This window comes from Hypanus sabinus, chromosome 4 (genome assembly GCF_030144855.1).
Source record: "Hypanus sabinus isolate sHypSab1 chromosome 4, sHypSab1.hap1, whole genome shotgun sequence".
Classification (NCBI taxonomy): domain Eukaryota; kingdom Metazoa; phylum Chordata; class Chondrichthyes; order Myliobatiformes; family Dasyatidae; genus Hypanus; species Hypanus sabinus.
Genome location: NC_082709.1, coordinates 152,402,063 through 152,415,514, shown reverse-complemented (window position 1 = coordinate 152,415,514; position 13,452 = coordinate 152,402,063). Strand labels below are relative to the sequence as shown.

At 39.2% G+C, this 13,452-nt stretch overlaps 1 protein-coding gene across 1 annotated transcript in view; it reads right to left on the bottom strand.

Moving 5' to 3' along the window:
• Window positions 1-13,452, bottom strand: part of stxbp5l (syntaxin binding protein 5L) — a 353,464-nt gene that overhangs the window by 260,990 nt on the left and 79,022 nt on the right. Inside the window, exons 3-4 of the mRNA XM_059968451.1 lie at window positions 6,232-6,313; window positions 2,190-2,290 (exon numbers count right to left, since the gene is read on the bottom strand). Coding sequence (XP_059824434.1) covers window positions 2,190-2,290; window positions 6,232-6,313 — 183 coding nt within the window. The remainder of the gene's footprint in view (window positions 1-2,189; window positions 2,291-6,231; window positions 6,314-13,452) is intronic.

The window sequence follows — 13,452 nt, the reverse complement described above, 5'->3', positions numbered from 1 at the left end:
TGCTTTTATATTATGTTCCTCATGAAATAAATGGGAGTCTTGCATGAGAACTCCTAAGTCCCTCTGCACCCGATGTTTGAACCATCTCCCCATTTAGATTATAGTACGTGCTATTGTTCCTTTTACCAAAATGCATTCTCATACATTTCCCAACACTGTATTCCACCAGCCACTTTCTTGCCCATTTTTCCGATTTGTCTAAGTCCTGCTGCAATCGTATTGCTTCCTCAGCACCACCTACCCCTCCACCTATCTTTGTATCATCCGCCAACTTTGCCATGAAGCCATCAATTCCATTATCTAAATCACTGACAAACAATATGAAAAGCAGCAGTCCCAATACTGACCCCTGAGAAACACCACTAGTCACTGGCAGCCAACCAGAAAAGGCCCCTTTTATTTCCACTTGCTGCCTCCTGCCTGTCAGCCATTCCTCTACCTATGCCAGTATTTTTTCTGTAATGCCATGGGATGGTATCTTGTTAAGCAGCCTCATGTGTGGCACCTTATCAAATGCCTTCTGAAAATCTGAGTACTGCCTCTCCTTTGTCCACTTTGCACACTGAGCACAGGGGTCCCCCAGGGCTGTGTGCTCAGTCCAAAGCCGTTCACTCTGCTGTGCTGCAACACACAGCTCAAACTACATCATCAAGTTCGCTGATGACACAACCGTGGTGGGTCTCATCAGCAAGAACAACAAGTCAGCTTATAGAGAGGAGGTGCAGCGGCTAACAGACTGGTGCAGAGCCAACAACTGGTTGTTGTCTTCAGGAGGGCATGGAGTGATCACTCCCCACTGAACATCAATGGCTCATTGGTAGAAATCATTAAGAGCACCAAATTTCTTGGTGTTCACCTGATGGAGAATCTGACCTGGACCCTCAACACCAGCTCCATAGCAAAGAAAGCCCAGCAGCATTTCTACTTTCTGCGAAGACTGAGGAAAGTTCATCTCCCACCCCCCATCCTTATCACATTCTACAGGGGTTATATTGAAAGCATCCTGAGCAGCTGCATCACTGCCTGGTTCAGAAATTGCACCATCTCAGATCGCAAGACACTGCAGTGGATAGTGAGGTCAGCTGAGAAGATCATCCAGGTCTCTCTTCCCGCCATTACGGACATTTACACTACACGCTGCATCCGCAAAGCAAACAGCATTATGAAGGATCCCATGCACCCCTCATACAAACTCTTCTCCCTCCTGCCGTCTGGGAAAAGGCTCCGAAGCATTCAGGCTCTCACGACCAGACTATGTAACAGTTTCTTCCCCCAAGCTATCAGAATCCTCAATACCCAGAGCCTGGACTGACACCTTACTGCCCTATTGTATTGCTTATTATTTATTGTAATGCCTGCACTGTTTTGTGCACTTTATGCAGTCCTTTATGCAGGTCTGTAGTCTAGTGTAGTTTTTTTTTTTCTCTGTGTTGTTTTTTACATAGTTTTTGTACTGTGTCATGTATCATCATGGTCCTGAAAAAACTTTGACTCATTTTTACTATGTACTGTACCAGGAGTTATGGTTGAAATGACAATAAAAGTGACTTGATTTGACTTTGCTAATTACTTCCTTGAAGAATTCTAACAGATTTGTCAGGCAAGATCTCCCTTTACAGAAACCATGCTGACTTCGGCTTATTTTATCATTAGTCTCCCAGTGCCCCGAATCCTCATCCTTAATAATAGACTCCAGCACTTTCTCAACTGCTGAAAAGTTTATCTAAAAAGTACATCAGCAATTCATTTTAAAATTACATCACCAGTTCAAAATGGTTGTTTCTCAAGAACAGGATGAACATTAAATCTTGGCCTTGTGAATTACACTTGCTTCCCATAATTGGAAGTAAATAATGTATTTACATGTTTCTCTTGGTATAGAAAAAATTATCCACATACTGTTCATACAGGAGGGACTGCAGATGCTGGAAATCTGAAGTAACACAAAATGCAGGAGGAACTCAGCAGGTCAGGCAGGACCTAGCAAGGGAAGTAAACAGAATATCAACTGTTTATTTTCCTCCATTTATGCTGCCCGACATATCAAGTTCCTCCAGTATCTTGTGTGTGTTGTTCCATAAACCATTCAGATTTCCTCACAAAATATTAGTATGCCTTATAATGATGAATTATGAAATGCACTTAAAATTACATTATATAATAGGATAGCATGAAGAATGACCTTTTACCTTTCTCTGTTGAATTTGAGTGAATGAAGAACCGCTGGGCGCTTTTGACGAAGATTCCACAGGTGAAGTGTGTCATCTGCACATGCACTTACTAAAGCTCCCTGCAGAAATGTGGGAATAAAAAGGAAAAAATGTAGAAATAATTGATTCTTTCTTCCCCTTAGTTTGTTGAAGTTACTTTGTTTTCACCAATGATTATAGGATCTGCAAGTTTACATGGTCAAGGTCAGGTGACAGAGGTGTTCAAAATTATCGAGAATGTGCCTCTAATGGAATCGTCACTGGACACATAGACCGACTGCAATCGGCAAAGAAGAAATGACTCAACAGAAAAAAAGTTCTTGTGCACGGAGTCAACTATAGTCTGCTTTCCCTGCCGGAAACAATAGAAACAATTTCAATTGTACCTTTCATAAAAGAATTGGAGATAATTGGAGAGCAACTTGCAGAGCACTGATGAAGCAAGGAAACAGGACTAATTACTTCTGAAAGACCCAGCACTGGCACAAAAGCAATCCAATAATAATAATAGTATAAAAATGGCTAGCTGGGGGCATATTTTCTTGGAGTCATTTTTATTTAATAGTTTGAAATGTTAAAATGAGATTGTGACAAGTGAAAATACCAAATCCCACAATGCTACTTTTTGTTCTATTCAATTTTGGGAGATATTTATTGCCTATACCTAATAGCCCTCAAGGAGGTAAAAGCATTACTGGTACAAAGAAGCTTTGAAACAAAAAAAAATTCCAATGGCAGACTCTTACTGTAATGGAACAGATATCCAACTGGAGTCACAGACTTCAATGAGGGTGCAGGTCCCAGTCTATCCATTAATTGTCCTGAAGCTTTGTGATTTTATTGTATTAACAGTGATGCATTGAACTAGCTTAATTCAAAAGTCACAACTGCATTTAGCACTGTACCTCCCAAAAGCCTACACAGCAAGCATGGCAAATGTTCAGTAAAGATATTGCCAAACTGGGTTTTGTCTTGCTTGCTTAGAAGACCACATCATAAGGAAAATGAATCAGATTTGAATTTGAAGTGAATCATGAACTGAAAGCAATTTGAGATTTCATCAGCAAAGAGTTGTTGGGGCTCTGGATGGTGAAAAGGGATGAGTTAAAGGGCATCTGCTTCATCTATGGCTACAATAGAATAGAAAAAATGGTGGTGGCTGATGCTTAAAACAGGGGAATTGTGGGAGGATTTCTTTTGGAATTTGAAAAGGGAGAGTGGAGATAGATGCTTTTTGTGTTGCTTTTTGTACAGCAAAAGATGGAGGGCAGTTTGTAGCATAGAAGTAATTAAGTATTATCAATGAACCATTACAGGGACATGTTTGCAAGGTAATCAAGACTGGATTATCTTGGAGCATTTAACATTTCAGAAGGACAGACAGCAAGAAAAAATTGTCACCTGCCCTCTCTCATTTCCTAATAATAGATCCAGTATTGCACTCTCTCTAGTTGGTACCTCTATACATATATATTGATTAAGGAAACTTTCCTAAATACATTTGACAAACTCTATCCCATCCAGTCATTTAGGGTATGTGAGTCTCTGTCAATATGTGGAAAAGTCACCTACTATCAGAACTTTATGTTTCGTGCAACTGTCTGTCATCTTTCTACAAATTTTCTCCTCTAAATCCTGCTATAATTTGGTCCCACTAACATGGTCATCCCTTTCTTATTCCTCAGTTCTACACATATAGCCTCAGTAGCTGAACGCTCCAGTCTCTCCTGTCTGAGCACTGGTGACATTTTCCCTAATAATGCCATCCCTCCCGCTCTGTCATGTCTAAAACAACTGAACCCAGGAACATTAAACTGCCAGTTCTACCCCTCCTACAATCAAGACTCACTAGTGGCTACAATGTCATAATTCCACGTGCTGATCCCTGTTCTAAGCTCATCTGCCTTTCCTATAATACTCCTTGCATTGAAATATACATAACTCAAAACATTAGCCCCATTATGGTCAATCTTTTGATTTCTGTCTTTGTATGTAAAGTTATCAACATCCTTGCCCACAAACATTCCATTATCTGCTCTGGAGCTCTGGTTCCCATCCCCTTGCAATGCTAGATGAACTGTAACCCGCACCCCCTGTGTTGCACAAGCAAACCTTTCCCACAAGATATTAAAGATATTAGTTCCCCTCCAGTTCAGGTGCAAACTGTCCCATATGTAAAGGTCCCATCTTCCCTAGGACAGAGCCCAATGATCAAAATATCTGAAGCCCTCCCTCTGCACCATTTCTCTAGCCATGTGTTAAACTGTATAATCTTCCTATTTCTGGCCTCACAAGCATATGGCCCAGGTAGCAATCCTGAGATCACAGCTCTGGAGGTCCTGTTTAATCAGATACAATTGATAAATAATCTCTGGTAAAGGATGTCTAAGGAAAGAGTATGACTGTATTTCAACTTCAGACTGAGTGTGAGCAACTTGGGACAAAAAAAACACAACCTAAACTTGAACAAAGCCAATTATATTACTATGAGGATTGGATTGACTGAAGTGACAACTGGGAAAACAGATTAAAATGTAAAACAGTATATCACCAGTGGCAGAATAGAAAGAAATATTTCATAAATTACTGCAGGGGCATATTCCACTGAGAATGAATGGCTGTATGACAAAGAAACAGATAAGCAGAGAAATGGCAGAGATTCTAAATGCATATTGGCATGAATAGGGGACTGGTTAAACAATAGAGAAGCATGATAAATGGGTCATTTTTGGACTGGCAATAAATAAAAGTGGGATGCTACAGGGATCAGTGCTGGCCCCTCAATGATTTACAATATATATCAATGGCTTGGTTCCTGATAATACAAAGGTATGTGGATTAGCAAGTTATGAAGAAGTTGTAAAGCGATATAGATATATTAAGTGTGCAGGCAAGAAGTTGACAAATGGAATATAATGTGGGAAAATGAAAGGTTAGAAGTTGTGGCAAAAAAAAGTAAGATCATTTTTAAATGGTGCAAATTGTACAAAAGGATCTGATTGTCATTATGCACAAAGGATTAGCATGCAGATTCAGCAGGTAATTAGGAAGACAAATGGGAAATTGATCTATACTGCAAGGCATATGGAGTATAAAAGGAAGTTTTGTTACAAATTTCCCTGGGTGTTGGTGGTATCACCCATCGATGAAGTGTTTGACATTGGGAAAGACAAACTATTGGGCAGGATGTTCAAACAGAAACATGTGACTTTGTGGGAAATTGACAGGATGGACTTGGAGGAGGCTGTTTCCCTTAGTTGAGGTATCTAGAACTAAAAGACATATTTTCAAAATCAAGATAGGACAAAAAGGAATTTCACATCTCAAAGATTTGTTAATCTACTTCCAAGAGATGTAGAAACAATGTCATTAAATATATTCAAGCCAGAAACTTGAACTACAGGAGAGCCAAAGGAAAAGGGAGGAGAGCAAGGAAGTTACGTTCGGGAATATGCAAGTAATGATACTTACTGTGAGGAGTGAAGTAAGATTATCTGGCTTGAAAAGACTTAGCAAAGATGAAGGCATTAAAGAAAATAAAATACATACATCTATAGATGACAACAATCAAACATATCTTTATTGACAGCTTACCAGATGAAAAATAACCTTTCCCACCATTGCCTAAACTTGTTAAACCTAATTACTCAAACTCATTAGTAAATTGTGTAACTAATGCACAAAAAAAAGCTTTTTTGTAAGCACTACTCTATCAGCAAAACAGGAAATGATGGTGTGGCAATTCTATGCAAATCATTACACTACAGCACTTCAGAAAACAGAAGTACTTTTCCTAATTCAAGGGCCATGGCAATGTCACAGCCAGTCTAAGAGAACCTCTCACTCTGAGGTGGTCTTCCAAGTTAATCAATCAGCTTGGCAAATTATTCAAGTGAGTTGATCTTGCAAATCAGTCTAGGGTCTGGGCTATACTTCTAAATCTAGATAATCCTACATCCTCTAAAGCCCACTGCCACACCGTGTTTTATCAAAAACCACATAATTGGAATTGTTAGCTTACCTCATTTATCAAGAACTGAAGTTGCAGCACAGCTGCCCCACTATCATGTTGGCAATAGCAGTCAACTCCAGGACGACCTAGTCTGATTGAATCAAGTCAAGGAATCTGCCAATAACCGTTCACACAAAAAGCATTCAGATGTAAAAACTGCAAGCTTTATAGCAATATTTATTTAAACAGGAAACTGGAGTTCCTTAGAGTTTTCTACATATTGGATATATGCTCAGTTTATTCAGAACTCCTTAATTAATTCTCACCAAGTATCCATATTTGATTTACGTCAATTTGCCAAAGTAGATGCTAAAGTGGATGGTGGTTACACAGAGTGTAGCCTAAATGTAGTGCAATTTCAAAAGAATGTTAAGGTCAGGTATTGGTAAGCCTTGAAATCCCTGCAGACAAGAAGAAAATAACATTTATTAAATAAAACTTTGAAATGGACAGCTGTTGAGTGTTGACTTCATATAGGATTTTTAGTTACAATAACAAATAGATGTATGGCAGAGTTCCTCAGTCACAATGAATTCACACATTCTGCCACATCAGAAACTCTGAATGTTTCTTGCATCCTAACTAACTATAAGTGAATGATGTATGATCAACCAAATAACTCAAAATACAGGTTTAAAACCTGAGCAGTCTCTGACATCACATTAATTAGTTTATTATTGTCACATGTACTTTGAAAAACTTTGTTTTGCATGCCATCCATAAAGATCATTTCATCACATCAGCATATCAAGGTGGCACAAGGAAAAAGCAACATAACAATGCAAAATTACAACCTAGATGTTAAGTCAGCGGCAAGTTTCAGGAGGTGGGCACCTCAAAGCTTGGAAGGGGGCAAGGCAGATGTGGAAGCTCAAATGGACTGGGATCCACAGTGAGCATTCTATTCCCTACCAGTCTGGAAAACTGGAAGCACAGGGATTTCAGAAGACGCAGTAAGGTTCATGGCATCACACTTGCCATAGCTGTATTGCAAGAGGCAAAAAGGATAGGAGAGTTACAATAACACTACATTAAATGTATAGAAGTGTAAACATATGTGTAAGCACAGATGTGATTCCAGGATGATATGTTCAAATATGTTACTGAATAAAGTACAGAACATTCTGAGTAAAGGTGGGTCATTTCCACAAATGACTAATAACATGGTATGTTCCTATCCCAATTAAAACAAAATGAGCATAAACACACGAGATTCTGCAGATGCTGAAAATCTTAAGCAACACACACAAGGCACTGGAGGAACTCAGCAAGTCAGGCAGCAGGTGCTGGGGAATAAGTTTGTCCGAGTGCACCAAGGTCAGTAGAACACCTACAGCAGGAGAGACCATCACATCATTAGGTTTAGACTGGTACTGAATGTCTCTTTAAATGTAAATACTGTTCGAAGAGACAAAGCGAGTTTTGCAAATTTGATAAGTTTAACCAATTATTTTTCATAGAGCCATAACATCAAGGAAACAGCTCTTCAGTCCACCAAGAATCCATTTATGCCAATCCTACACTAATCCCATTTTTTCCCATGTCTGCCCTATCTCCCACCATATTTCACCACTCAACTACATGATAGACTCAACCTACAGTGGCCAATTAACTTGTCAACCTATACATTTTTGGGATATGGAAACTGGTACAGTGGGTCAGCAAACATGAAATTGAGAGAAGTTAAAGTTTTAGGGAAAGAAAGAGCTGAAATGAAGGGAAGGAAGGCTAAGCCAATTTAACAAACCTGGTGGGGATGATGGGCTAAAATATATTAATTTCAATTTTTGATTAAGGTAGATTATCTTAAGGACTGTATTAGTACATCAAACTATAATGTTGTAGCCTTTATAAAAACATGGTTGAAATAAATAGGGCAGAACTTGCAGCTCAATATTCCAGGATTCAGATGTTTCAGCTGCAACAGGGAAGAGAGATAGGGGAGTTGCAGTACTGACTAGGGAGAACGTCACAGAGTGTCTGGAGAGAACACCCTGGATAGTTCATCAAGTAAGACAAAGTGGGTAAAGCTGAAAAATAAGAAAGGTGCAATGTTTATGTATAGCCTCCATTATGGGGCTATACTACAGGTTTCCCAACAGAATGTGGGAGATAGAGGAATAGATATGTAGGTAGATTGTGGAAAAATATAAAAGCAATAGGATAGTTATGATGGATGACTTGTACTTCTCCAATTATGACTAGAATTCCTTTAATGCCAGGCATATAGGGTAGAATTTGTTAGGCATGTCCAGAAAGGTTTCCTGACATTAGATGTAGATAATCCAACCACGGTAGGGGCAATACTAAATGTTGTATTGGATAATCAGCTTGGCTTGATGATCCAAGTCTCACTGGATGAACATTTTGGGAACAGTGATTGTAACTTCTTAAGTTTTCAGATAGTTATGGATTTTAGGAAAAAGCTATTTACAACAGTGTTAAGTAGGGTGTGGGGAAAGTAGATTGGGAGCAGTTGTTATTGGGCTAGTCCATCTGATCAGAATTCAGCATCAACATGTTCCTTTGATGAAAAAAGTCAAGGATGGCAAGGTTAGGAACCTTGGATGATGAGAGATGTTGCAAATGTAGTCAAAAAGCAAAAGAGGACTAGAATATAAAAACAACAATGTAATGCTGAGGCTTTGTAAGGCATTGGTAGGACTACATTTGAAGTATTGTGAACAGTTTTGGGCCCTTTATCTAAGAGAAAATGTGCAGGCATGGGTCCAGAGGAGATTCACAAGAATGATTCTGGAAATGAAAGGGTTAATGTACAAGGAGCAATTGATTGCTTTGGGCCTGTACACAGTAGAATTTAGAAGAATGAGGGGGTAACTCATCGAAACCAATTGAATATTGAAAGGCCTAGACAAAGTGGATGTGGAGATAATGTTTCCTATAGCTGAAGTATCTAGGACCAGAAGGCACAGCCTCAGAATAGAGAGATGTCCATTTAGAACAGACACAAGAAGGAATTGTTTTTCAACTAGTGGGTGGGGAATCTGTGGAATTTATTGCTATGGATGGCTGTGGATGCCAAATCTATTTAAATCAGAGGTTGCTAGGTCCTTGTCAACGTGTCAAAGGTTACGGAAAGCACGCAGGCAAATGTGGTTGAGGCAAGATAAATCCTCAATGACAGAATGGTGGAGCAGACTCAATGGGCCAAGCAGCCTGATTTTGCTCCTTCGACTCATGGTCTGGTCACATGGGATCCATGAATGCCATGTAGATTGGAGTCAAAATTAGCTTAACCAATGAAGACAGAGGAAAGTGGTGAATTATTCTGGCTGGAAGTCTGTGACCAGTAGTGTTCCACAAAGATCAGTGCTGGGACCTCCAATGTTTGTAGGCAAAATTGTAGATGGGCTGATAAGCAAGTTTGTAGATGATACAAAAATTGATTTAAGTCATGGACAGTGAGGAAGGTTGTCAAAGGATTCAGCATGATATTGTCTGAAGGGAACTGAGGATAGAGAAATGGCAGATAGAGTAATCCAGAAGTGCGTAGGGATTCCACTTTGGAAGGTCAAGTGTAAACGGAAATATTCAGTAAATGACCGAACTGTTAGGACATTGACACAGCAAATTATCTTAGCATGCAAGTCCATAGCTTCCTGTAAAGAGTAAAGGCAGTGTACAGCACTATTGCCTTCATTGATCTGGGTGTTGATTATAAAACTTGGAAGTCATGTTGCAGCTGTATAAAATGTTGGCGAGACCACATTGGGAATATTGTGTGCAGTTCTGGTTGAAATATTACAGGAAAAGGTGAAGAAGGGTTTCACCAAGATGATGCCTGGAATAGATGCTGTTTTCTCTGGAGCATCAGAATATGTACAGTGGCCTTATTAGAATATATAAAATTATATAAGCACTAGATAGTGTAGTGTTAATGTGAGAGGGACAAAGTGTGAAGAGGATTTATGAGTCAAGTTGTCCTCACCCCCAAGCAGAGTAAGTGCCTGGAATACACTGTTAAGGGAAGTGATGAAAGCAGATACAATAGCAGTGTTTAAGAGCAATACTGGTATGTAAATAGGCTGGGAATGGAGGGAGATAGACTCTGCACGGACAGGATTGTGTTCATAGTTAGCATAGACATCAGGGGATGAAGGGCCTATTCTGTTGTACGTGTCAGTAACCAGAGAACATCAACAAGTATATGCAGTTGATGTTACATTGTCCTGGTGCATAGTGACAGTATTCAGAAACTTACTGAATGCAAGATCATTCAAGACAGCACTCGACAGTTTTGAGTTTCTTGAGAGTTATTGGAATTTTGTCACCTCAGTGGAAGTTGGAAGAGCTTTGCGAGTCTGAAGGGAGGTCACTTTTTTTCAGGATAACTAGCCTCCGGCCTGTTTTGCAGCCACTGTATTTTAGTGCCTGGTCCAATTGAATTTCTGGACTACAGTGATCTCCAAATATCCTGCTGCACGGGAAGTGATGAAATACTACTGAATGCAAAGGATGAGTTGTTTGACTCTCAAATGCAGTTTTTGGTAACTGGCAATGTGGCTGACACTTTTCTTTCCAGTTATCAGCCCGTTCTGAATGGGGTAAAGTCTTCTTACAAGCAGAATCTCTTATATTTATGATCAGGTGCTTCATGTCCCAAGTAATTACATATATGCTGTAATTAAATACTGTACATTTATCAGAGAAATTATGCATTTTTGGATGGTAGGCTGATCATGGATGAAGTAGCTGCAGATGGTCAAAGCTTGTGTAAAAGCATGAAAGCTTTTTTTCAAATTAATGGCTGTGGCCCTTTGTTAGGTAACAGAGAACCAGAGTCATCATTTTGCTATAATGTTAGTCATAGAATTATACAGCATGGAAAAAGGCCCTTGAGTGCAATGCACCTATACTGACCAAGTTGTCTACCTGAGCTAATCCCACTTCTTTACACTTGGCCTCCTTCTAAACTTTTCCTATCAATGTACCTGTCTAAATGTTGTAACTGTACCATTTCCTCTGAGCTTATTCCATGTAGTTAGCTTTTAAACTAAAATTTTCAAAGTCAAAATCAATGCAAAATTATTTTAAAAAGTATGTACACTCAGTGACCATTTTATTAAATACAGGAGTGGAATCTGGTGTAATCTTCTGCTGCTGTGGCACATCCACTTCAAGATTCACCTTCTGCACAACACTATCGTAACATTTGGTTATTTGAGTTACTACTGCAGTCCTGTCAGCTTGAACCAGGCTCACCATTCTCCTCTGACCTCTCATTGAGAAAGTGTTTATACCCATAGAACTGCCACTTACTGGATGTTTTATGTTTTTCATGCCATTCCCTGAGACAGTTGTGCATGAAAATTCCAGGTAATCAGCTGTTTCTGAGATACTCAAAACACCTTGTCTAGCATCAATAATCATTCCACGGTCAAAGTCTGTGTTCACATTTCTTCCCCATTCTGATACTTGGTCTGAACAACAACTGAACCTTTTGACCCTGTCTGCATGCTTTTATACATTTACTTGAAGCCATATGACTGGCTGATTAAATACTTACATTAAAAAGTAGCTGTATGTAATAAAGTGTCTACAGAGTGTATATGTCAGCATATACTACCTTGAGATTCATTCTCTTGCAGGCATTTATAGGACAATAAAGAAATGCAACATGATTTATGAAAAACTATAAAGAGTGACAAACAACTAAGGTACAAAGAAAGACAAATTGTGCAAATAAAAAATACTGAGAACATGAGTCATTGAGTCAGTAGGTTGTGGAATCAGTTTAGGGTTGAGATGAGTCAAGTAATCTAAGCACGCAGGCCCAGCAGCCTGATGCTTGTAGGTTAATAACTGTTCCTGGTGGTGTGGGACCCAAGGCTTTTGTACCTCCTGCCTGATGGTATGGGTCAAATGGGATCCGAGATCAGCCATTATGGAACGGTGCAAACTTGATGGGCTGAATGGCCTAATTCTGCTCCTATGCCTTATAGTCTTATGGTATAATTCTGCACTGCTGACATAATAACATGACTGGAATGACATGCATGCTTACATACAGTATGCACTATGTTTTTGACAAAGAATTAATAAGTAACTGTCATATTTGTAATTTACACTTAAGTATATTGTTAAATCATTATTGTACATGGTCAGTGAAAAGAGATTTCTACTGACTTCTTCATGCCACATTGGTTTATTGCTGTTTTAATATCACTTATTTCAATGTTTTGGCCAAGAATTACATGTTGCCTCATTGATACCATGCTGATAGACGTCATTCCTCCCACTTTCCAAAGATGTATGGATTAATAGGTTAATTGGTCACATGGGTGTAATTGAGCAGGGTGGGATCATTATAAATAAATAATAACTCAATCAAGTACATAACATTGATGAAGAAGAAAGGGCTTGAAATATTTATCCACCTTGGAACTAATGATAAAAATTGAAATAAGCTGAGGGTTTTCTGTGAGAGATTATGGGAAATAAAATAGTTGGCCTGTGAAGTCTAATGTCTGAAGAATGAAAACAGGAATATCAGGAAAAGTGAGAGATGTCAGAAACAGGAGCAGGAGTCGGTCATCTGGCCCATTGAGCCTGCTCCACTATTCAATAAGATCATGGCTGATCTGGCCATGGACTCATATCCACCTACCTGCCTTTTCCCCATAACCCTTAATTCCCCTACTATGCCAAAATCTATCCAGCCTTGTCTTAAATATATTTACTGAGGTTGCCTCCACTGCTGCATTTGGCAGAGAATTCCACAGATTCATCAAGTCTTTGGGAAAAGCAGTTCTTCCCCATTTCCATCCTAACTCCTCCGAATCTTGATGCTATGTCCCCTGGTTCTAGTCTCACCTACCAGTGGAAACAACTTCTTTGCCCCTTTCATATTTTTATTTGCAAAGTTATCCCAAGCCAGCAAATGGCAGTTGCTTTAACTCCAGTCAAGCGATGCTTTTAGAAACAATAGGCAAGGAAAAGATTGATAAGAGTGCAGATGGAATCTGGAGAAAAAGATAAATTGCTGGAAGTACTCAGCAAGTCACGCAGCATTCTGATGCATGGTCTTGACCTAAAACTACAATCATTTAGCAGATGCTGCTTTAGCTGCTGAATTCCAAGATTATTTCTTGCTACAAAAGTTTAATATGAACTTAGAAAAGTTCAATTTAATAAAAGAGAGCTGTAACTTTTGTTAAAGACAAACTTCGCTTCTTGAACCTGGCTAAAATTTTGGATGATGGTAGAAAG